Here is a 25,830-nt window from a genome sequence, read left to right as displayed (position 1 = left end):
GATTCATTTCCAGACATAAATCTCTCTCTCTCTCTCTCTCTATCTCTATCTCCTTTGGCATAGGGTGATCATAGAACTTATCAGCCAAATCTGGACTTTTTTGAAAACGAAGAGGGACACCACTGAAAATTAAACTTGGGTGGCTGGCAGAGACCATGACTATCCCAGGCAAACCAGGGTGTTTGGTTAGCCTATTTTTGAATCAAATCCAAAACCCCTCCCTCAATGAAAGGGTCAAGCTTGCCTCATAAGGCTTCGCTCACAAAGTTGGTCCAGATGCTCCTTGTCCCCACTCCCCCCACAATTGTCACATCTTAAAAATTGTGCCCTCCTTTCAGTGATGAAAATTGGCAGGAAGACAGACCTCTTGCTGCCAATCGGCATTTGGACCTTCATTTTCTAAATCAAACATAAATGGTCACACTTCCTCATTCTGTCCTCCAGGGAGTTTCTTACACACCTGGCAGCGGTCATTTCCAATTTGGGTAGAAGAGACAGCAGCCCCAGCAAAGATCCTCACTAGGACAAAAACTTCCTGAGTCAATCACCTGCTGGGCCTCCCTGCTTCCCTCGGAGAAGCAGGAAGGACGTTCAGGGGAAAGCGGCCATTTCCTGGGAAATGCTTCTCCCCCAGATCCTAGGAGACAAGAGCTCGTTGAGGAAACCTTGGCTGGGGAGCAGGGCGGTAGAACCAGCCTTCCCCACTCCAGGGATGCTGGGCGAGTGCCTGGAACGTTCCTCACGCTGCAGCCCCCAGCGCGGGCCTGGCTCAGCCTCTCTGCCTCAGGGCTCTGGCTAGAGGTACCATGTGAAGTTCAAGGTAGCCCTTTCTGTGGGTGGGGTCCGCTGTCATACCACATCTCCTGTAGAAAACAGTAAGAAGAACTGAGCTGCCTGCATGAAAATAAATAGCACACCTGGAATCTTGACTCCCCACGTTGCAGATTTGGCAGGGCTGTTGCGCCAGCGGCAGTGATTCCCCAACCCACCCTCTGCGGGGTGCTGGCAGAGGGCGCGGACGATACCTTGGTCTGATGACACAAGCAGAGTGGTTGTAGTATCTGCGGGCTGCCTGGCTGGCACGTGCACGGGCCCATCGGTGGTTGGTGGGCACGGTTGCCGGGTGCTGAGGCTGAGGTCGAGAAAACCTGCCCAGACGATGCCCCAGGAAGGCTCCATGGACCCGCGGTGTGCTGGGCTGGCAGGAGTGCTGCCAGAAGCTTCCTTAGCATGTTTTACCAGCTGCCAAGTATGAATGCTGCCCCAAGACGCACAGGGGAAACTGGGCAGATGTGGACGGAGGGCTGCCCAGCCTCCCTCCCCCACATCCCCTCACCACTGTGGTCTGGCCAGATTGGGCCCTTTCTCTGTCTAATGATGTGCTAGCAAATTGGACACACTTGAGTCCTTCTTGAAACCAGAAGTTGTCAAGTGAAAAACATGAACCCACCCATCAATCATCCCAGTTTACAAAAGTACAGCTTCTTCCCAGAAACGGGCATTTTCTCCGAGCCTGATGGGATCCCGGCCTGGTAGGGATGAGGGTTTACCTTAGCGCGGGAATGGCCCGTGCATTGAGGAGAAAGGGGATTTTCCACATGACCGCTCCACTGACTCACCTCCCCTCAGAAGGTTTAGAAACACCCAGCAGGCTGGTTATCTAGTGTTCTTAAGTTGTCATTGTCACAAAGACTCTTTCTGCTTCACTTCTCCCACAGTCCCCTCCTTCCCCTATCCACTCCCCTCCATGTTGCTCAGCCCAAGGGGCAGAAACTGAGCCATTCAGTTTCAGGAATGGCCAACACATCCTTGCAGGGTCTCTGGGTGCACTTCTGCACGGCAGGGAAGGGCTCAGCACCTCCAGCTCCGATGCGGTGCTTGCCACAGCAACCCCAGTATCTAAGCAGGGCGTTTGCAGGGGACTGTCCCTGCCTCACGGGTGGCTGGCAGCGGCAGTTTGAGCCTGTCAAGTGGGCGAGGTGGGGTTTTTCCCTTTTTCCTGCATTCTAACTGCTCTTTCTTCCTTTTCTCAACATGTGTAGGTGGTAGCTAGTTTAAGCAGCAGACCTAACAGCCAAGAGTTAATTATAAGCACCTCCCATCAAGTGCAGGGAGGACTACAATGTCCTCGTTGCTGCAGGAGGCCTTTTCAATCAATACCTCCGTATCCTCTCACAGCCCCTTGCCTTTGAGTGTGGCCTAGGCCGCTGAGCAACAAGCAGGAGCAAACATCCTGTGTGTGCACCGCACATGCCCACGGCCACCGCTCCGTCGGCTGGGGCTGGTCATGGGGGCAGGCCTCCCACACAGAAGGAAAAGGGCTCTCGTCTGCGGCTTGACTGCATTTCTGAACCCAGTCCAGGGTGAATAGAGTCAATCCCCGTCTGAATTTCTTTAGCACAGATTGTGACGGGTAGCAGGGGTCTGCAGTGTCGAAATTCAGTCTATATCCCCTGTTCATTTCCTGCCCCCTTCTCTCCTCCTTGCAAGCCAGCGTCTCATGGACAGAAGTGAGCATGCAGCTGATGATGTTTCTAAGATAAGGGGTTCCACAAGAGCCTATCGCATGCCACGTAATGTTTTTCTAGTACCTGGCTCACTTGAAAAATATATTTCTATTTTGTTTTTATATTTAATAAGGGAACAGAACTACTAGTGATGTAGAAATCGAATTTGGGAACTAGTCTTCTGGCAGTAACTGGTTTTCTCTCATGCCCGTACCTCCATACCATCGATGCCCTGGAATGCCTCCCCCCCTCAATCCTGGTACTCTCATCACAAGTTCCGAGTCTGCACCAAGGTTCTGCAGTGCTCATCTCAAACCCAACCCCCACGATTTCAGTGACAGTTATCCCACCCCATGAAACTTTAATTGTGGAAAGGGATCTTGGGTGCATAGGACTTTTTAACTCAAAGGAACAAATACCTAATAAGAAGATCTCAGGCTCACCGTAAGTCAGCAGAAGGGTTATTTTGGTGATTCTCTGCAGATACCTGTCACAATCCTTCTTCGTAAACATTTAAGAGTGTCTATTTTGTGGTGCTAGGCACTGGGGATGCTCATATCAATAAGACCTGGCCCTCATCCTCAGGCAGCTCCCCAACTAATAAGGGGCTTCAGGTAGTTTTGCACCCCAAAAAGCAAGCATGTCGGGGTGGGTGCAGCACTCACTGAGAGGGAGGAGATTCAGGTTGCTAATGGAGCACTCGGCTGGGGTGCCCAACTCAACATGGGCTTCAAGAAGACTTCAGAGGTGGTGGCATTTGAGTTAAGTCTCTATGGCTCTGCAGGAAATTAAATTTAACCAACTGTGTGGGTTCCACTGTGCTTCCTGGTGGGGTCAATGTGAGTTGTGTTCTGAGCTTTCCATTTATAGAGTGTTTCAGGTGCACTGATGCATGCCTTGAGAGCTGACTGCCAAAGTAGGGGGCCCAGACAGCTGTCTCTCCAGGGGAGGGGTAGCCAGAAGCTTCCACCTTATTGTGCTGTGCATATTTCCTCATTGTGCCATAGCTATCTTGGAGTTACACCGTTCAATATTCTTTCCTCCAGCTTGGAAGGCTTCCCTCACTTCCAAAGGTTAATGTCAGAGTGAGGCGTCTCTGAGAGGGAATGCAGCAGAAGTCATCCTCAGCTAATAGTTGCTCTAGAATAGTTCGGAGAGCATGGTCTCCAAGGCCAGGGGCCAAGGACAGAGCATGAGATGGGTGTTGGGAAATTAGGAGGAAAAAAGGTAGAGGGATTCCCTGTCCCACAATAAGAGAACCTGCTCTGCTCTCTGAGAGTCTGACGAACGTGGCAATGTTTAGTACTCACACTCATACAAAGCTCTCCTATTAGGGGCAATGGACCAATGCTTTTCCAGGCTAACGGCATCAGGTGCAAGCATTACATGTGCCTGATGACGTAAGAGGGTCATACGATCACACGGATGGATGACAGCGGTTTATGAGAACGTTACACCTGCTCTGCCCTCTCAATACTTCGTCAAACATCTAAATACTTATCTAAGTGGAGAACCAGCTGGAGAGCAGATCTCCCAGTGTTCAGAAAAGCAGCGACTTTCCCCCAAGAACGGAGAACACAACCCTCTGGGAATTTCTGGCACAGGACGCGTGGAGGCGGGTTCCTCCCTGAACACTCTGCCCTCCATTTCTTCCCTGCACAGCTCTGGGGGGCAGATTTCATTTCAGACTGTTCTAGACGACAGGGCGGAGGGCAGAAGAGGAAATCACTTGAGACAAATAAGAGAAATGGAAGGATTTGGTAAAAGCCGTCTGTGGGAAAATGAGAGCAAAATTTGGCCCTAGGGGCCTAAAGTGAGAGGAGAGAACAGGGTCCAGCCCAAACTTGTTATTTAACCGTTTGAATAAAGAGGTCAAAGCACTGAAGTGCCCAGGAGACTTTTCTTGAGTGACTTACCCAGAATATGGAGAAATTCCATCAGGGGGTTTCAGTGATATGAACGCAGTCTACCATACGTTAACAGAATTACAGAGTGGCTGCGGCAGATGACAGATTTCCCAGCACACGGTGAAGGAGACGTTAGCACTAAAGTTCCGTGGGCGTCACGCCAGACCGGGCTGCTGAAGGTGGCAAAGCTCAGCTCTCCCGCTCAGCCAGCTCCCTGACCGTAGCCGATCATGTGCGCAGCCTGACTGAAAACTTGAGATGTTAGGAGACTTGAAGGTATCTGCTCCCTGCACCTCCTCAGCTCTCCCCCTTGCCCTTTCTAAATTTTAGCCACTCTGGTTTTGGTTAATTTTACAACGTTCTTAAGTCTACTCACACACACACACACACACACACACACACACACACACACAAACTCACCCCTTGGATATCAACTTTGAGATGGGAAAGAAAGAAAAAGATTGGTTAGATCAACTCCCAAAGGAGAAAGGGAGGAAGGAAAAGGGAACTTAGTTTTGGAATAAATGCCAGGAAAATGGCCAGCACAAAGGCACCAGTCAACCAAATGCTGCTGCTTCTCAAGTTCCCCTGATGGAATGTGTTCCCCTTTATGAATATCTTTCCACCTTCGTCTCTTCCAGGACTCTAAAAGGGACATGAGGGGATGAAGCAACTTGATGTGTTCTTGAAACCCTTGCCTGTTGGGAAGGGCAACTAGGAATAGCCTATTGATGATAGTTTGATGAATATGTTATTTGTGAAAGTGCTTTCACAGAAAACATAACACTGAATGGCAGGATTAGGACCAATTATATAAATGAGGTGAACAAACCTATTATTAAAAGTGAAGGACTCTCAGTTTGGGTGAGAGTCTCAGTTGTGACATGTGCAGACATGCAGACTTCTGCTTCCAGGAAGATGGAGCAGACAGAATCATCCCTATTCTTTCTAATAATTTCAACTAAAAACACTGGACATTAACTATAAAACTAGCATGAGAAAACTGAAAGCCGACTAGCTAGGGGCTTCAGGAATGATGTGGTGGAAGTCCCCCGGATTTTCTCTATGCCTTATATAGCCTATATTTGTGGCTGAAGAAGCTGGAAACCTGGAAAGGGCTAATGAGAACAGACCCTCCTTCCCCTCCTCCAAAAAAGTTTACTCTAGCCAAAAGCTAAAGGATCAGAAAAGGGACAGCCTGGCAAGACAGAAAACTTGTAGACCATAATTGCTCTAATCCAGCCATATCTACAGAAAAATCAATGGAACCACCTTCATCCATGTTGGCAAAAGCCTTATAGGCAGTGTGGATTTCCCTGCTCACTAGACTATAAAGAGGAAATGCAGCCTCACCACTGGGATTATGTCAGTGGAGGCCTAGTAGGGAACTAGGGTTTTCATCTCCACTTGGCAGTAAGGAGACCTCACCCCTACCCCACTGCAGTGTCTTTGGGAAACATGTAGGGAGCCTGGACCTCCTTATCGAGTAATAACAAATAACCCCTCCCTCTTCTTGCTATGGTGGTGTCAGAAAAGGCCAAGTGGAAATTCAGGACTTTCACCACCACCCAGTGATAATGACACCAGTGGTATCAGTGGAGGTCATGTAGACAGTAGAAATGAGGGACTCCTATCCTCCCAGCCAAGGTCGTTATCAATGGAGGCCTAGTGGGGAGCTACCTACCTCCACCCAGCAGAAATGAGGGACAATTCCCCCACTTGGCTGTTAACAGTGGCTGCAGTGCATGCCTCCTTTCCTCTGAAGGGGCAGCATCACAGAAAGTTAGCTGAAATAAGGTTTAAATAAGATCCAGAGTCTCATATTACAATACCCCAAATGGTCAAGTTTCAATAAAAAATCACTCATGATTGAATGAAAAAAAGACAATCAATAGACACCTCACTGATATGATAGTGATGTTTAAATGATCTGAAAAAGATTTTAAAACAGACATCATAAAAATGTTTCAAAGAGTAACTACAAGCCTGCTTAAAATAAATAAACCAATAGAAAGTCTCATCAAATAGTCTCAGCAAAGAAATAGAAAATATAAGCAACCAAATGGAAATATTAGAACTGGAAAATACAGTGACTGAAATAAATATCTCAATAGATGGTCTCAACAGTAGGATGGAGGTGACAAAGAACAGACCAGCTGACCTGGAAGATAGAACCATAGAAATTAACTGAGTCTAGGGGTGTGTGGCTGTCTCAATCAGTGGAGCATGTGACCCTTGATCTTGGGGTTATGGGTTTGAGCCCCACATTGGGTGTAGAGATTACTTGCAAATAAAATCTTTAAAAAAGAGAGAAACGAACTGAATCTAAACAACAGCGAGAAGAAGGAGGAGGAGGAGGAGGCGGAGGAAGAGAAGAGGGAAGAGAGCATCAGGGACGTTTGGGACTATAACAAAAAAATTAACATTTGTGTCATTGGAATCTCAAAGGGAGAGGAGAAAGATGGCAAGGCTGGAAAAGTACTCAAAGGAGTAATAGCTGAAAATTTCCCAAATTTGGCAAAGGCATGAACCTACAAATTTAAGAAGCTGAATGACAAACAGCATAACAGAAAGAAATCCACACTGAGACACATCATAATTAAAATTCTGAAAACTAAAGACAAAAAAATTTGAAAGCAACGAGAAGGAAATAACACCTTTTCTGTAGGGGAAAATCAATTCAAATGACAGCAGATTTCTCATCAGAAACCATGGTGCCGGAAGGAAGTAACACATTTTCAAGTGTTTGGGGAGAAAAACCCATCAACCCAAAAACCCTATATCCCGTGAAAATATTCTTCAGAAATTAAGGGGAAATCAAGATATTTTTAGATGAAGAAAAACCACAGGATTTGTCACCAGGAAACCTACACTAAAGGAATAGTTAAAAGAAGTTCTATAGGGGGCACCTGGCTGGCTCAGTTGGAAGAGCATGTGACTTTTGATCTTGAGGTCATAAGTTCAAGCCCCACCTTGGGTGTAGAGATTACTAAAATAAAACTTTTTTTAAAAATAGTTTCTAGAAGCAGAAAAGAAGCAATGAAAGAAAGAATTGTGGAACATCAGGAAGGAAGGAACAGTACAGTGAGCAAAAGATGGTAAATTCAAACTACTTTTCTTCTCCTTTTGAGTTTTCTAAATTATGTTTAATAATTGAGGCAAAAATAGTAGCACTGTCTCATGTGATTCTAAACGCATACAGAAAAAAATCTAAAACAATTATATTGTAAACAGAGGAGGGTAAAGAGAAATAAACACTTAAACTGTTGTACCACTAGACTATGAAACTGTGATCTTTCCCTCTCTCTCTCTTTCTCCCTATATAAATATATATATATCTCCAACCTTTTACTTTCTATCTGTATGATTCCATAGACAGCATATAGTTGGTTCATGCTTTTAATCCACTCTGCTGATTTCTGTCTTTAATTGTTGCATTTAAACTATTTACATTTGGGGCGCTTGTGTGGCTCAGTCAGTTAAGCATCTGACTCTTAATTTTGGCTCAGGCTGTGATCTCAGGGTCACAAGATCAAGCCTCACATTGGTCCCCTGCATTGTGTTCCACATGGGGCTCCGTGCTCAGCTAGGAGCCTGCTTCTCTCTCTCCCTCTGCCCCTCCTCCTGCTCATGTTCTCTCTCTCTCTCTCTCTTTTTCTCAAATAAATAAATAAATGAATAAACAACAAAAAACAACCTGGCTCAAAAATGTTCTAAGAACTTGAATAAACATTTCTCCAAAGAAGATCTACAAATGGCCGATAAGTACCTGAAAAGATACTCAACATCAGTAATTATTAGGGAAATATAAATCAAAGTCACAATGAGATACCACTTCACACTCATTAGGATGACTGCTATAAAAAATGAAATAACGCGTGAGTAAGGCTGTGGAGAAACTGGAACAGTGGTACACTGTTGGTGGGAATGTAAAATGATATAATCATTATGGTAAACAGTGTGGCAATTCCTTAAAAAATTAAAAATAGGGGCGCCTGTGTGGCTCCAGTCGGTTAAGCGTCTGCCTTCGGCTCAGGTCATGATCCCGGGGTCCTGGAATCCAGCCCTGCATCAGGCTCCTTGCTCAGTGGGGAGTCTGCTTCTCCCTCTCCTGCTCCCCCTGCTTGTGCTCTCTCGTTCTCTTTCTCAAATAAATAAATAAAATCTTCTTTAAAAAATTAAAAATAAAATTACTGTGTGATCCAGCAATTCCACTTCAGGGCATACACCCAAAAGAATTGAAAGGGGCAACTCGAACAGTTATCTGTACGCTCGTGTTCATAGCAGCACTATTCACAACACCCAAAAAGGGGAAGGAACCCAGTGTCCATCAATGTATGGATGGATAAGCAAAGTGTGGCATCCACATGCAATGGACTATTATTCAGCCTTAAAAAGAGAAGGAAATTCTGACACATGCTGCAGCATGGATGAACCTTGAAGACGTTATGCTAAATGAAGTAAGCATATGTTGCGTGAGTCCACTCACATGAGGTACCTAGAGTAGGCAAATTCAGAGACAGTAGTAGAAGTAGAAGGGTGGTTGCCAGGGACCATGGAGATGCAAGATTGAGGTGTTATTGACTGGGTACAGAGTTCCAGTTTTGCAAGACGAAAAAAATTTTGAAGGTGGATGGTGGTGATGGTTGCAAACCAAGGACAGACAGATAGGGAATTGGGAGTAGCAAGAAGTTAGGATCAATTATGGGTTAAAACAAGTCAGAAGGGAAGAGCCTGGCTGAAGGCTTTTCTACAAGTTGCTTAACCTGTCTGCATAAAGTAGGGGTATGGTATGGTTCTGAGCCAGTCTAAACAGTGGATTGTGTAAGGATCCCCAGAGGGAATGGCTTCATCTCTTCCTGTAAAGCTTTGCTTTCTGAATTTTCCCACTCCTACTGAACATGGTAAGGCCAGTACATCACAACATCACAAGGGAGAGTGTGGGTTTGCCAGAGTATGGCAATCACAGGATAGCTTGAATTCTGCAGCCAGCTATAAGACCCCCAATAGAAGAAAAAGCATTTTCTTATCAGTCTACCCTCAGGTTCAGAAGCACCAGAGCTCTGGTCTCCCCTGTGTCCAAACGCTGGTATTTAGCATGCTGCTGAAAATAAGTCTCAAAGTTACCTTCTCCAGAGCTTTCCCTCTGTCTCTTTTTTGGCTTGTCGAGTTTTTGCTTCCTGCAGATGATTTTCTGCACTCTTCGTTTCCCAGTGTTTGAGGACGCCAGGATATAGCTACGTCTAGACTTTTCTAATGAGGCATAAAATAGGACGTGCCTTGGGTCTGGCTGTCCGTGGCTCTTCCCTCCCTACTACCACGCCCTCTGCGTTTGATCCACCATGACACCAACACATGGCCCACCATCACTCTACTTTGATACTCATCTCCCATGAAGAGAAACTTGTTCCTCTGCCACAGAATGTGGTGGTGAAGAGCAAGCCATCCCAGGCTCCTCCGTGTTCAAAGATCCAAAAATTCAGAAAGAAAAGATCACCTTCATCCTCAGCCCTCTTCTCCCAGAGCACTCTGAGCTACCAGAATGAGTCAGCTGCCACTGCCTGCCACCTTTCTGAGAGAAGAGAAGCATTTAAGACACAGGCAATATTGAGCAGATTGGATTTAAAAAAATTAACATCTTCAGGCAGTTTGGAAGGAAAAGAAACTTTGATCTTGAACAACTTCCATGGGTGACCAAAGAAAAAGACACTAAAGATGCCTCTCCCTGCTTTTCCAGTTAAATATAAATAAGCCTTCCTCTTCTCTGGAAGCTGAGGAGCTCACACCTGGAGCTGATGGCTTGGAGGATGCTGGGCAGGTGCATCAGAAAGATTAGAGAGGAGCATCGTTCCAGACTGGTCCAATTTTTAATCACTTCCCTATTGCAGGGGAATGCCCTTAGAAATTGCAAAGCCAGTGCTTTTTGCTAATGGTGGCAGAAATTCCTTAAACCAAGAGATGGTGCCACTGCCCATCAATTTTACGAGGCAAGAATGCAGATCCCAAGTGGCTAAGGTCTGAGGCAGAAGGCAGAGCACTTCATCACAGTGAGAGAACTGGGTTGTTGCTGGTGGAAACTGTTCTGAGATCATGCTGGTATTACTATGAATTAATAAGCTTTGTTTATCTTCTCTGACACCAGAGGTCCAAGTTGGTCCTTTTGCTTCATTTTCTTGCTTATTATGCAGCTCAGGCCATGGATATAGGCTGCCTGCTTGTCATAAATCGCAGGCAACCTCCCTTCTTGCTGCTCTTGGTCCCGGTGGGCTTATGCTCCTGGGAACCAAGACACTCTGAACTCTTCAGTTCCACAAAGGCATTCTGAGCCCTGATGCTACACTAGGTGCTGCAGAAATTCCAAGATGCGATGAAACCACAGCTCCTGCCTCCCTGATCACCCTGTGGGCAGGGAGAAAGTCACATGGGCAAATAATTACACCAACAAGCAGACCGTGTAACAGAGGGGAAAACAGAACTCTGTGGGAACGCAAGGAGGGAAGAGGTAACTTTCAGTGGAGGAAACCAAGGAGGGATCCTTGGACAAGGTTGTAGTACAGGGAACCCTTAGAAAATATAGCTATTTCACTATGGACTCTCAGAAACAAACTGAGGACTTCAGAGGGGAGGGGGTGGGGGAAGGGGATAGACTGGTGATGGGTAGTAAGGAGGGCACGTATTGCATGGTGCTGGGTGTTATACGCAACTAATGAATCATCGAGCTTTACATCAAAAACCAGGGATGTACTGTATGGTGACTAACATAGTATAAAAAATTTTTTTTAAAAAGAAAATATAGCTATTTCAGCTTGGAGTTTGCCACAGTGAAGAAGGAGGAGCCTGGACATAGGAAGATGATATATTTAATACAGCAAAATGGCCTTGTTTAAAGGTGTGTAATTCTGTGCATTTTAACACACATATAGAATTGTTAGCTGCCACAGCCTGGATACAGAACAATTTGACCATCCTACAATCCCTCATAGAATGGTTTTATAATCATCATTTCCTTCTTCCGATAATCCCTAGCAACCAACATGGCATTGTCCGTCACTGTAGTTTTGTCCCTGGAGAATGTGATGTAAATGGGATCATGCACCATGTAATCTTTTGATACTGACTTCCTTCACTCAGCGCGTCCTCCTTGAGATGCAGCCGAGTAGTTGCACACATCAACACTTACACCTTTTCATTGCTGAGTAGCTTCCATTGTATGGACGTACCACTGTTTGTTTATCCCTTTACCCGGGGCAGGACATCTGGGCTGTTTCCAGTTTTGATGACTGTGAGTAGGGCTGCTATAAATGTTCACATACAGGTTATTATATTATGTAAACATAAGTTTTCTTCCTCTAGGGCAGTTTCTCACATTTGGCTCTATTACCATTTTGGGCCAGATACTTCTTTGTTGTAGGAGACTGCCCTGAGCATCGTAGAATGTTTAGCAGTATCTCTGGCCTCTACTTCCCAGACGTCAGTAGAAATCCCCAAGTTATGACAACCAGAATGTCTGCACACATTGCCAAATGTCCCTTGGGGGGACAAAAATCATCCACAGTGGAGAGCCACTGCCCTAAGGTAAATACTAGGAGTGAGTGTATTGGGTCATGTGGTAAATGTCTATTTAACTTTATAAGAAACTTCACATCCCCAGTGTATGAGAGATTTGGTTGCGCAGTATCTTCACCAACATGTGGTGTTATCAGTATTTTGTTGTTGTTGTTTCTGCCATTCCAATAGGGATGTAGGAGAAACTCATCATGGTTTTCATTTCCATCTCTCTAATACCTAATCTTATTGAAATTTTTTCACATGCTTTTTTTGCCATCTGTATATCCTCTTTAGTAAAGTCTGTTCAAATCTTTTGCCCATTTTTAAACTGGATAATTTGTTTTCCTACTGTTGAGTTTTAAGCATTCTTTATAAGTTATGGATACAATTCTTTCTTCGATGTGTGATTTGCAAATATTTTCTCCAAGTCTGTAACATGCATTTTCATTCTCTTAACAGTGCCCTTTGCAAAGCAAAAGTTTTTGGTTTTGATGAAATCCAATTTTATCAAATTATCTTTTATGGATTGTGCTTTTGTTGTCCTAAGAACTAAGAATGTTTAACCCAAGGTCATGGAAGGTTTCTCCTATATTTTTTTTCCCTAAAAGCTTAAGATTTTATATTTTACATTCAGATCAATGATTCACTTTGAACAAATCTGTGAACAGGTGTGAGTCTTAGGTCAGGTTTGTTTGTCTTTTGACCATTGATATCCGATTGTTTCTGCACCATTTGTTGAGAGACTATTTTTGTTCCATTAAATTCCTTTTGCATCTTTGTCAAGAATCATTCAGGCATATTCGCAGGGGTCTATTTCTGGATTCTCTATTTTTTTCCCCATTGATCTATGTGTCTACCCCTTGACAATATCATTGCTATCTTGAATGCCCTAACTTTATAATAAGTCTTTATAACTTGACTTTATAAGTCAAATAGGGTGGTTCCTCCAACTTAATTCTTCTTTTTCAAATTGCTTAAGTCATTCTAGTTTCTTTGCCTTTCCATATAAATTTTTAGAATTAGTTTGTCTATATCTCCAAAAAGTTCTCTAATTTTGATTAGAGTTACATTAAATCTATGGATTAATTTGGGGAGAATTGATGAATGTACTATTTGACTCTTCTAATCTATTTTATTAGTTCTTCCTTGATTTCTTTCATCAGCATTTGTAGTTTTCAGCATAAAGATAATATACATGTTCTTGTAGATTTATGCCCAAGGTTTAGATTTTGGAGTGAGCTATTTTAAGGGATATATTGGTTTTTTAAATTTATTTATTTGAGAGGGAGAGAAAGAGAACAGAGGGAGAGGGAGAGAATCCTCTAGCAAACTCCCCATGGAGCATTGAGCCTGACGCAGGGCTACATCCCACAACCCTGAGATCATGAGCTGAGCTAAAATCAAGAGTCGGACGCTTAACTGACTGAGCCCCCCAGGCACCCCAAAGGGCATATTGTTTTAAATTTGTTTCTAATAGTACATTGCTAATATCTAGAAGTTCAGTTGATATTTTTTGTATTGACCTTATATCCTGTGATTTTGCAAGCTCACTATTAATTCTAGAGATTTTGGATTTTTTTTTTTTTACATTTCTTACAGGTTTTCTATGTTTGCAAGCAAACAGGGACAGTTTTATTTTTTCCTTTCTAATTTGTATTTTTTCTCTTCTAATTTTTATGCCTCCTTGTTTGTTTGTTGTTTTGGGGGGTTTTTTTGTTTTGTTTTGCCTTATTACGTGGACTAGAACTTCCAGTATCGATGAATAAGAGTGATGAAAACAGACATCTATGCCTTGCTGTGGATCTTAGGCAAAAAGAATTTAGTTTTTTGTCATTAAGTAGATATTAGCAGTAGAGGGTTTTTTGTTGTTGTTTTGATTTTTTGGCATGTGTGTGTGTGTCTGTGTGTGTGTGTGGTGTAGCTGTCCTTAATCAAGTTAAGAAAGTTTGCTTCTACTCCTAGCTTCATAAGAATTTTTATCTTGAGGGCGCCTGTGTGGTTCAGTCCATTGGACATCTGCCTTCAGCTCGGCTCATGATGCTGGGGCCCGGGCTTGGCAGGGAATCTGCTTCTCCCTCTGCGCCTCCCCCCTGCAGATGAGTTCTACCAATTTACATTCCCATTAGCTATATATGAGAGTTTGTGTTTCCCTATAGTCTCACTGAGAGAATTTAATATTTATATATATATATAACTTGAGCACATCAGATAAAATGATAGTATCTCAGCATTATTTCTCTAATTATAAGTGATTTGAATATTTTTTATATATTTAAAGACAACATTTTATTTTTTTGAATTTTCTGTTCACATCTTCTTCTCATTTTTCTATCACATTTTTGGTTCTTTGCCCTTCTAATATAATATTTTTATTGAGGCATAATAGACATGCAACATTATATTAGCTTCAGGTGTACATATAATGATTTGATATTTGTATATATTGCAAAATGATCACTGCATTAAGTTTATTATCTGTCAAGATTCATAATTATAGAATTTTTTTCCTTTGATGAGAAATTTTAAGATCTATTCCCTTAACATCTTTCAGATATACTCTATAGTACTATTAACTGTAGTGGTCAAGCTGTACATTACATACCTATGACTTATTTATTTTATAACTGGAATTTTGTACCTTTTGACTCAGTTCACCCATTTAACCACCCCCTATCCCCCACCTCTAGCAACCACCAATCCTTTCTCTGTGTCTGTGAGCTTGGTTTGTTTTTTGTTTTTAGATTCCACATATATAAATGAGATTATGTTATATTTGTCTTTATCTCTCTGACTTACTTCACTTAGCATAATGTCTTCAAGATCCATCCATGCTGTTGCAAATGATGAGATTTCATTCTCTTTTTTATAGCTGAATAATATTCCATTGTATATATAATTGACCCTTGAACAACATGGGTTTGAACTGCATGGGTTCACTTATACACAGATTTTTTTATGGTACAGTCCCCATGAATATGTTTTTTCTTCCTTGTGATTTTCTTACTAGAATTTTCTTTTCTCTAGCTTATTTTATTGTAATACAGTATATAATACATACAACATACAACATACAAAATATGTGTTCATTGACTGCTTATGTTATCAGTAAGGCTTCCAATCAACAGTAAACTATTAGTAGTTAAGTTTTGGGGGAGTCAAAAGTTATATATGGGTTTTTCCTAGAGGAGAACACTTGTAGCAACCTCTGTGACCTTGGCCACAGCAACTTCTTGCTGGACACGTCTCCAAAGGCAAGGGAAACAAAGGCAAAAATGAACTATTCGGACTTCATCAAGATAAAAAGCTTTTGCACAGCAAAGGAAACAGTCAACAAAACCAAAAGAGAACCTACAGAATGAGAAAAGTTATTTGCCAAATGTCTTATCAGATAAAGGGCTAGTATCCAAAATCTATAAAGAACTTAATCAAACTCAGCACCCAAAGAACAAATAATCCAGTCAAGAGCAGGGCAGAAGACATGAACAGACACTTCTCCAAAGAAGATATCAAATGGCCAACAGACACATGAAAAAATATTCAATATCATTTGGCATCAGGGAAATATAAATCAAAACCACAATGAGATACCACTTCACACCAGTCAGAATGGCTAAAATTAACAAGCCAGGAAATGACAGATGTTGGTGAGGATGCGGAGAAAGGGGAGCCCTCTTACACTGCTAGTGGGAATGCAAGCTGGTGAAGCCACTCTGGAAAACAGTATGGAGGTTCCTCAAAAGTTGAAAATAGAGCTACCCTGTGACCCAGCAATTGCACTACTAGGGATTTACCCTGAAGATACAAATGTAGTGATCCAAAGGAGCACCTGCACCCCAATGTTTATAGCAACAATGTCCACAATAGCCAAACTACGGAAAGGGCCCAGATGTCCATCGACAGATAAAGAAGATGTGGTACACACACACACACACACACACACACACACGCACAGTGGAATATTACTCAGCCATCAAAAACATGAAATCTTGCCATTTGCAATGATGTGGATAGAACTAGAGGTATTATATGCTAAGGGAAATAAGTCAGTCAGAAAAAGACAAATATCATATAATTTCACTCGTATGTGGAATTTAGAAACAAAACAGATGAACATGGGGAAAGGGAAGGAAAAATAAAATGCAATCAGAGAGGGAGAAAAACCGTAAGAGACTCCTAACTATAGGAAACAAACTGTGGGTTGCTGGAGGGGAGGCAGGGGGGCAGATGGGGTAACTGGGTGATGGGCATTAAGGAGGGCATTTGATGTAATGAGCACATATTATATGCGACTGATGAATCATTAAATTTTACCTCTGAAACTATTACACTACATGTTAATTCAATTGAACTTAAATAACAAAAAATAAAAAGGAAAAAAGTTATATGTGGATTTTTGACACCACAGGAGGTTAGTGCCTCTAACCCCTGCAATGTTCAAGGTCAACTGTATATGCCACATTTTCTTTATGCGTTCATTGGTTAATGGACACTTAGGTTGTTTCCATAGCTTAGTTATTGTGAATAACATTGCAGTGAACATTGGCAGGGTGCAGATACCTTTTCAAGTTAGTGTTTTCAGGTTTTATGATAAATACCCAGAAGTGGAATTGCTGGATCATATGATAGTTCCATTTTTAATTCTTTGAGGAACCTTCATAGTATTTTCCAGAGTGGCTGCACCAATTTACAGTACCACCCACAGTGCACGAGGACTTTTTTCTCCATGTTCCTACCAGCATTTGTTATCTTTTGTCTCTTTGATAATAGCCATTCTAATAGCTATAAGGCGAAATCTCATTGTGTTTTCAATTGGCATTTCCCTGATGATTAGTGATGTTGAATATCTTTTCGTATACCTGTTGGCCATCTGTATGTTTTCTTTGGAAAAATGTTTATTTAGATCCTCTGCCCATTTAAAAAAAATATTTTATTTATTTATTTGACGGGGTTGGGGTAGAGAACAAACAGGGAAACAGTAGGGGGAGAGGGAGAAGCAGCCTCCCTGCTGACCAGGGAGCCCAATGCTGAGCTCAATCCCAGAACCCTGGGATCATGACCTGAGCTGAAGCCAGAGGCTTAACCAACTGAGCCACCCAGATGTCCCCTGTTCTGCCCATTTTTAAATCAGATTGGGGGTTTTTGTTTGTTTTTGCTATTGAGTTGTATGAGTTCTTTATATATTTTGGATCTTGACTCCTTACCGGATATATGATTTGCAAATATTTTCTCCCATTTGATAGGTTTGCCTTTTCATTTCATCGATGGTTTCCTTTGCTGTGCAGAAGATTTTTAGTTTGATGTAGTCTCACTTATTTACTTTTGCTTTTGTTTCCTTTGCTTTTGGTGTCAAATTCAAAAACATCATTGCCATGATGATTCATTTTAGTGTATTGAACCAGCCTTGCGCTCCCAGGATAATGCCCACTTGGTCATGGTACATTATTTTTTGTATATATTGCTGGGTTCAATTTATTAATATTTTGTAGGGGATTTTTACACTTATGTTCACGAGAAATATTTGTGTACAGTTTTTTCTTTCCTGTACTGTCTTTGTTCAGTTTCGATATCACAGTAATGTTGGCCCCATAAAGTGAGTTGGGGAGGGTTCTCTCTTCTATTTTCTGGGAAAGACTATGTAGAATTGCTGTTATTTCTTATCTAGATGTTGTGTATAACTTGCCATTCTCTATGGAGAACCTTATTATGTTTGTGTTAGCAGCCAGTGTACCCAGTTGTTCACTGTGGTTCACTATGGTTCCTGTGTCAGTAGAGTCCTCATGGCCTTTGCAGTCCTCTTCTGTTATGTCCCACACATGCACCATCAGTGTCAGTCTGGCACCTGCATTCTCATCTATGTACTAGTTCGATTCTCAACCTATTCTGTAGGATAATTAGCATTCATGTACGCACACTAGAGGCTGAACCCAGTTTTTAAGCAACTTTATAAGATTACTTTCCCAAGCCCTTTTTCTCCATGATCTCCTTGATACTTTCTGGTTCTCTGGAGCTACATTTTTTCATCCTCCAGCCAGAAATTTGGGATTTAGTTATCCCAGTCTGCTACATATGCCTCCAGGAACAAGCAGCTTGAGGACCAGGGGGAAAAATGAAAATCACCACCAGTTTGGTGGTACTTTGAATTCTGGTCCTCTTACCCAATCTTCATGCTACTGTTGATTTTTTGAATTTCTCAAATAGCTTTTGCATTCACTCTGTCCAGGAGTAATGGCTACATTCAGTGGAGGAACTGAGTGAGTCTTTTACTTCATCTTACCCAGAATAGAATCTATGGCCTGTATTTTTTGAAAGAATTGTCTGTTTTGGTTTTTTAAATTCTGAAAAGTGGAGGTGCTATGGTAGATCGAAAAATATCTTTGAATCCTGAAAAACTTAGTTCCAACCCTGGCTCTATAATTCAACTTTCTTGAGCCTCTGTGTCTTCATGTGTAAAATGGGGTCTATGTCATCGGTTCCCAAGATCACCCTCAGTTTTGATGATTTGCTAGAAGGACTCACAGGACCCAGATGTGTAAAATCTGTATATACATCACAAAAGGATACGGATTAAAATCAGCAGAGGGAAAAGGTACAGGGGGTGTAGTCCAGAAAAAATCCAACAAGGCTTCCTGTTGTTTTCTTTTTCTGGAGTCTCTATAGACAGCTCCTAATTCTCCCAACAATAAAACAATATGGCAATGTGACATCATGAGCAAAGTGTTGCCAACCAGGGTATCCAAGCTTTGGTGTCCAGGGTTTTTACTGGTCTGCAGAAAAATATTATTCTGACAATACAGTAGATACAGAAAAAAGGTTGTGATTTGGGACACATTTTAAGAAACCAGGCTAAGAGTATGGGTGTGCTCCTTGATGCAAAGGTCTCAGGTAGCTAAATATAAGCAATGAGGAGAGAGGTGATGGGAGAGAGATGCTTATCCGAGGATAAATACAAAAGGATAGCATTTAATAAATGTCAGGATGGCCAAATCCCAGCATAACATGAGGCTTGACAAATAATCTGATGAAAACTTAAAAGGTCATTTTTAGCTACATTCAGAGTTTGAAGAAACAGGCTTCTGGTTTGGGGAAGAAAGCGTTGGTGTTAAGAGATGGCGAAAAGAAAGCAAAATTCTTCATCCTCTATAATGTTCCCATCTTCTGTCTGAATTGGGAAGGACTTGTAGCTGTCCTTTTGAAAACCAAGGTCAAAAGAGAGATATCAGAAAATTAGAAATGAGCAAATATGCACATTTTTTTAAAAGTGGGGAAAAAGTAGATTTGGGGAACTATAGAATTTGAGACTGATATAAATCCAAGTTAAAATTCTAGAAAAGAGTATTCAGAATAGCTTATGAGCAATTAGAAAAGAGATGGTCACTAGGAGCCTATCTGTGTTCACTATGGCTAAGATTCCTAAACGAATCTCATTTCCTTTCTTAATCAGGTTACTAGAAGAGAAAATCTGGGGAAATTGGTGTATCTTGATTTTAGCCAACACTTTGCCAGACTCTCAGGATAGCCTTATGGACAAGCCAGAGACATGAGTTAGATTACATCCCAGTTAAAGATTGAAGAGGGGTGGAGAATGAGGTAGGGATATTCCTGCCCCCTGCCAGCCTCCCCGTGGGATCACCATGGGATTTCTGTGTTCCTAGGCTGAAGGTCACAGCTCCTCTTAAGATGTCTCTGGCTGTACATCTCTCTCTTCCAGGATCCAGTAGCCACTCCCTGCCCTCCTCCCTTGAAACCTAGAGCTGGTAGCAGTTCCAGACATACTAGCTCTGGGGTACTGCACTATCCCTTGTGGTTCTCCTACAACTTGTCCATCCCTTTATGAAAATAATTTATTGAACTCTTCTTGAATCATCCTAATGTGAACATGTCATCTGTTTCTTGGTTGTACCTTGACTGACACAGGATTCTGGATTGAGTGAGAAAATGAGTTAGATTATTTCAAAAAATACTTAAATTCTGTGGCTCTGGATTTCTTCTCACTGACCTTATATGTTTATAGACCCAGGAGTGATAAGAATTAACTTTCTATACCTAGGAATCCTCAATAAGTATTTTTTTTAAAAGATTTATTTATTTATTTATTCAACAGAGATAGAGACAGCCAGCGAGAGAGGGAACACAAGCAGGGGGAGTGGGAGAGGAAGAAGCAGGCTCATAGCGGAGGAGCCTGATGTGGGGCTCGATCCCATAACGCCGGGATCATGCCCTGAGCTGAAGGCAGACGCTTAACCGCTGTGCCACCCAGGCGCCCCCCTCAATAAGTATTTTTTAGTAGATATGAAGTTCACCTAGAGACTTGTGGTGCAGTTAAGCCACGTAATCTGTATGATTTATTATTTTTGTAAGAATTCATGTTATCAGGGTGTATGACAGTATTTTTCAGTTGCTCTCACTACGTCTGCAGGGTCAGCCAACATCTTTACTGCTGTTATATAAAAGGCCCAAAGGAAGCTTACACTAGCCAAGCAGAATGTTGGCAAGGTCATAAAAGTGCCATAATTAATCTTAAATATCTCTCATAGACAAGCTACTAAGCCGTACTGTGACCCTTTCTGGGAAGATTGAACAGTTGAGGCTCTCCATGATGATGCTAGTTCAAGGGTGCCCCAGAACCTCAGAAAAGGAAGAGCCCATGTAGTCTATATGACTTCAAACTGTTATTTCCGAGTCTCGTGCGCCATAGAAAACATACTGTCTTCTGGCGATGCAGATCATTTCCATTTGACTCTGAATTGAGGGTTTTGTTATTGTCACTTGGGTGGACTTTACGTAATCTCACTTCTAAAGAGTCACTGTCTTTTAGAGATACACAGTGAAAAGCTTATAGATGAAATGGGAAGACCAAACTTTGCTTCACAATAATACAGAAAGGGTGGGAGGGAGATAAAACAAGACTGGCCACAAGCGGATGGCTGTGGAAACTGGGTGATGAGGACGTGGAAGGACATTCTACTATTCTCTCTGCTTTTGTATGATTTTCAAATGATTGAATATTAAAAACTAAATAAATAGTTAATTCAAAAGTTGTTGCTTGATACAGGAAAACTCATATTATTGCTCGGTGCCACTGATGTCATGAAGGAGTTCTGTGGGTAAGTTTCAGGAGTATAATAGGAAAAACATATTGAAACAAATGTAAACGAGGAATGCTATTTTTATGAAAGTTTAATGAAATAGGGCTCAGTGGAAAATATCAAGATGATGTTCAGAATGTACATTTAGAATATCCTTTCGTGAACTGAGAAGGAAAGCAAACAAAAATACTACATCCGTGTTTTAAAAAATATTATATATGGGTTTTGCTTCTAAATAACCTGGGCTGAGGGACAGCGGGGTGAGGTTACAGATGAAGTGAGATTGACCATCAGTTAATATTTGTGGAACTGGGGGAATGACCACATGGCAGTTCACTATACTATTCTTTATATTTTTATATATGCTTTATGTGTTCTATAGAATAATTTTAAAAAATAAAACATATGCTGCACATCCAAAATGTGACCATTTAGAGTTAGCCAGTATTAACTTTTACGATTCAATGAAATGTAATATTATGCTATTTTTCTTCTTCCTCCTTAAAGTCTGCATTTTCTCATATACCACTGTTTGTTCATTTCTCTCCTCTTCCCCCATGCCTTAGTTTTGTCTGTTATATGGAACCAAGCTGGTGTTCCAGGAGCGAGCCTGGTATCTAGAACATAAATATTTGACTCCCATGGCCAGCACGAGGATTAGGAGTCAGGTAAGGTCCCTGGTGTGCAGAAAAAACCCTTTGTGCATTAGCTGTCAGCTCTTTGCTTTCTTAGAAAACAGTCCTGTCAATCTTTTATCGGTTTCCACTCATGGATTTTTATGCCTCTGGGACTTCATATACATGTTTTCATTGCCTACCATGATCATATTACACGTCAGAGTTTCAGTGACAAGGAAATGATTCCCTGTGCATGAACTTTCTGACATGAAAAGCAGAGGAGGGAATCAATAGCATTTTCCTTGTCTTGGCAAGAAAAAAAAAATGTATTAAGTGATTTTCATTTTTCTACTTCTTACCAAAACCTATTAACTCATTCTTCATATTCAGAAAAAAAGACCTGTGGTATCATTATGTGAGAAGTAGCAATGGAAATTCAATGTGATAGCTACAGAACAGCTGAAAATGAAGATAGAGCCAGGGCATCACCACCAAAATGCTGCTGTAAAGAAAAAATATATATATAACAACATGATCACCTATAAAAACTATTTTCTGAGCGTTTTCTGAGGGGCCTGTCCTCCAGGCCCTGCGTTAGATGTTATAACATAAACAGGTATGTATGTGCTCAGCCTCTGCATTCAGAGGAGTTTATTATATGAGGACACAAAACTGACTTTAAAAAGCAAATAACAACAAGGGAGCAGAGACTTTCCAATGAATAATTCCGGAGTTCAGAGGACAGAGATCACTTAGGAGCGAATGTCATTCTTCTATCAGACATTCAAGAGTGGAAAATTCCAACAAAGTGGTGGTACGATTGAAGAGAGGAAATGCAGTCCAGCCTTCAGACAGGGTTGGTGGTGAGTAAAATCATAGAAATGGGAGTATCTGGGACAGACATGTTAAGAAACAGTGAGAAGACCAGTTTGGCTGATGTCTCAAGTGAAAGCCTGGAGAAATCTGCAGGAGCCAGGCTGAGGTGGACACTGAAGAACCTTGGAGAGTCTTTTCCCTTTTCAGGAGAACAATGATTAGGAAGAAAAGCATATGTAAAGATGTTTGTTATCTGTTGCTATGTAACAAATGGCTCCAGAACTTAGTGGCTTAGAATATCCAGTTATTATTTCTCATGACTGCATCTGAACAGGGCTCTGCTGGATGGTTCTCCTGCTGCCCATGGTGTCCACAGGGGCTGTGATGGTGGCTGCTTCACTCTCACGATGGTCACCTCAGCTGGGGTCACAGGATCATCTGGGGGCTGCTGGGCAATTGTCTCCTTTGGGGTGGCCGACGTGGGCTTCCTCACAGCACGGTAGTGTCAGGAGGGCTGACTGTTTTCCCTGATGACTGGCTTCCAGAGAGGAAGTGGAAGATGCCAGTCATCTCAAGGCTTGGCGCACTGCCAACATAGTGTTACTTCAGCCACATTCTGTTGGCCCCAGGGAGTCCCAAGGCCAGCATAGATTCGGGCAAGAGAAGAGACTTCACCTCGCATTGTGAGAAGCAGCTTGCCCGTAGAGGGAAGGAAAACTTGATGGCAGCTATCTTTGGACACTGACTACCTTCCACAAAGAAAATGCCTACTTTGGGGAGAGAAAAAAGAATATTTTTAATTTAGAAAAAGAGAGCTGCAAGAAGGAAAATTTTAAATCCATGTGATTAGGTATTTCAGTGATATAGATGAGATAATAATTACATCAAAAGAATGTTGAGTAAAGAAACCAACTTTCACATACAACATTGAGTACTTCTGTATTCTATTAGTGCAACATGCTTGCCACACTTTTCATTTACTAGATACTTGTAGCAGCCTGGGAGATAAGCAGGGAACAGGCAGACATTTTGGAGCAAACTATCTGTGGGGCTACATGTGGGTTGCTGAGACCTATAGGACATCTCAAGGCCTTCTATTGCGGATCTCAGTGCTGTCAGCCATGAGCATTCACCCCTCCTCTGGGCTTTCCCAATATTCCCAGAGGGAAGAGTGTAGTACAGCTGGCACAAATGCTTCCCTTCTCGCTTCTGCCACACCCCTTTGTAAGGATTTCAAGGTTTCAGAAATGTTATTAGTAGCTTCTTTTCACTAAAATATCTGGGGCCCTTGGCCAATTAGAGGTGCTGAACAGGAGTGGGCTTCTGAAAGGGTGAAAAGGGGACAGGGATGATGGATATTACTGAAACTGATCTAGATGCTTTCACGTGATAACTCTTTAAGTTTACTGATTCTTTCTTTAGGTGCTTCTAATGTGCTGGTTAATTCATCCCCTAAATTTTTGATCCTGTTTGTTAGGATTTTTATCTTAAAAAATATTTTTTGTTTTCTGTTTTATATCAACTATATAATTTTAGTTTCTTATCCCCTAAAGATATATTCAATTTTGTCTTTGATTTCTTGATGCACTGAAGCATAGTTATTTTATAGTCTATAGCTAATAATCCCAATATCTTAAGACTTTACTAGTCTATTTCTTTTTGTCTGTTATTTCTGCTTTCTGTATAGTTATCTTTTAATATGTGCTGGTCATTGTTACTGAAAAATGTTTTGTGAGATTTACATGAAGTCCACATTGAAGGCACCTTCTTCCCCTTATAAAGCATCTGAAGGTGCTCTCAGTTTAAGACCCAACTTAAACCAAACTCAAGACTTGAGGTTTCCTGTAAGACTCAGAGAGTTCAAATAAGAGCAGTAATTCCTTCACCCTCCCCCAAGGTCATAGCTGTTTGGTATCCAGCTTATTGTAGCAAGGGTCTCTATTAAATTTCTTGCCTAGTGCTGGCCCTGGTTTTGACTGTCATCACTCCTACTGCCACCCCAGCCACCATGAAGCTGTCAAAGTGAAAATTCAAAATTGCTGGAAATGGCTTTGCTTTCAGGGTAAATGCAACTTTCTTGTTTATTTTCTTTGGTTCCTGCTTTCCCATAATTTTTGCCATTATTATTTTGCCAGATCATTGGTACTTTGAGGAGGATGCCTATATTTTCTCTAAGAATTTCGGTTGTTTTCAGCAGAATAGTTGGGGAAAAAAATCTAGCTCTTTAGTATCAGAAACAGGAAGTTCCTTCAATGTTACACCGCTTGACCCCACAACAGCCCTTTACGTCATTTTCATTATCCTTACATGTAGATGAGGAAATGGAAACCCAACATGGCAAAATAACTGCCCAATGTAACACAGCTAGTGAAAACCCATATTTCTCTGACTGTAAACATTTTCATTTATTTTATTTGTATAAAAATCAACATTAGGGGCGCCTGGGTGGCACAGCGGTTAAGCGTCTGCCTTCGGCTCAGGGCATGATCCCGGCGTTATGGGATCGAGCCCCACATCAGGCTCTTCCGCTATGAGCCTGCTTCTTCCTCTCCCACTCCCCCCTGCTTGTGTTCCCTCTCTCGCTGGCTGTCTCTATCTCTGTCGAATAAATAAATAAAATCTTAAAAAAAAAAAAATCAACATTAGCTAGTAACTACAAGTACACCCAGTGTCCACTTCTTGGTTTCTAATACCATTTTCCATTAAAAGGAAGCAGAGTTCTTGGAGAAATGGTTGATTTTAGGACTGGGGCAATGAATATATAAGGTGAGCCTGGGACATCTTTCAGTGCTAGAAAGTGAGAAAGTGCTCCAAACAAAACCAAAAACAAAATAGCCCACGATTCTGGGGTTATGCCAAAGGGACACTGGAAGGAGCTAAGAGAAAGAGCTCCTAATGGCCAAAGCTGGAACAATCTGAGCAACAAAATAAATAATGTAGCATTGGATTATAACCCAAAGTATAAAATAATTAAACAGAAGTCTATAATGATATAAATAAATGATTAAACAGATCCATAAATGGGGTAAAAGAGACCAGTCTTTCTTACTAATGTATGTAGATTCTTCCCCCTTCCCCCTTCCCTTCCCGTGTGGGTTGGACTCGGTGATTTTCTTTTATTTTAAAGAACAGAGCATTGAAAGGGAAAACAGTTACTTTACAGTAGAGCAATCTGGCAGGTCCCACCTTAACCAAGTGCATAAGGTGAATATCACCAGTAATAAGTTGTGTTGATGACATTCACTTGTGATATGGTATGGTGAGAAGAGCACTTCGCTCTTCCCCCAAATCCATAACCCCAATCCAACGCTGAGGGAAAAAAAAGTCAGACTGAACCAGATGGAGGGAC

At 41.8% G+C, this 25,830-nt stretch overlaps 1 protein-coding gene across 6 annotated transcripts in view; it reads left to right on the top strand.

The window, feature by feature from the left end:
* The window catches only part of ACOXL (acyl-CoA oxidase like), a 354,068-nt gene that overhangs the window by 306,786 nt on the left and 21,452 nt on the right, over nucleotides 1–25,830 (top strand). For 4 of the 6 annotated variants that reach the window (XM_034659541.1, XM_034659539.1, XM_034659538.1 and 1 more), the window contains one exon: nucleotides 21,615–21,716. The exons of the other annotated variants lie outside the window; for them this stretch is intronic. In XM_034659541.1, coding sequence (XP_034515432.1) covers nucleotides 21,615–21,716 — 102 coding nt within the window. The remainder of the gene's footprint in view (nucleotides 1–21,614; nucleotides 21,717–25,830) is intronic. 6 annotated transcript variants of the gene reach the window in all.

This window comes from Ailuropoda melanoleuca, chromosome 4 (assembly GCF_002007445.2).
Source record: "Ailuropoda melanoleuca isolate Jingjing chromosome 4, ASM200744v2, whole genome shotgun sequence".
Classification (NCBI taxonomy): domain Eukaryota; kingdom Metazoa; phylum Chordata; class Mammalia; order Carnivora; family Ursidae; genus Ailuropoda; species Ailuropoda melanoleuca.
Note: the sequence above shows the minus strand (reverse complement) of the source record. Positions and strands in the feature narration are given on the sequence as shown.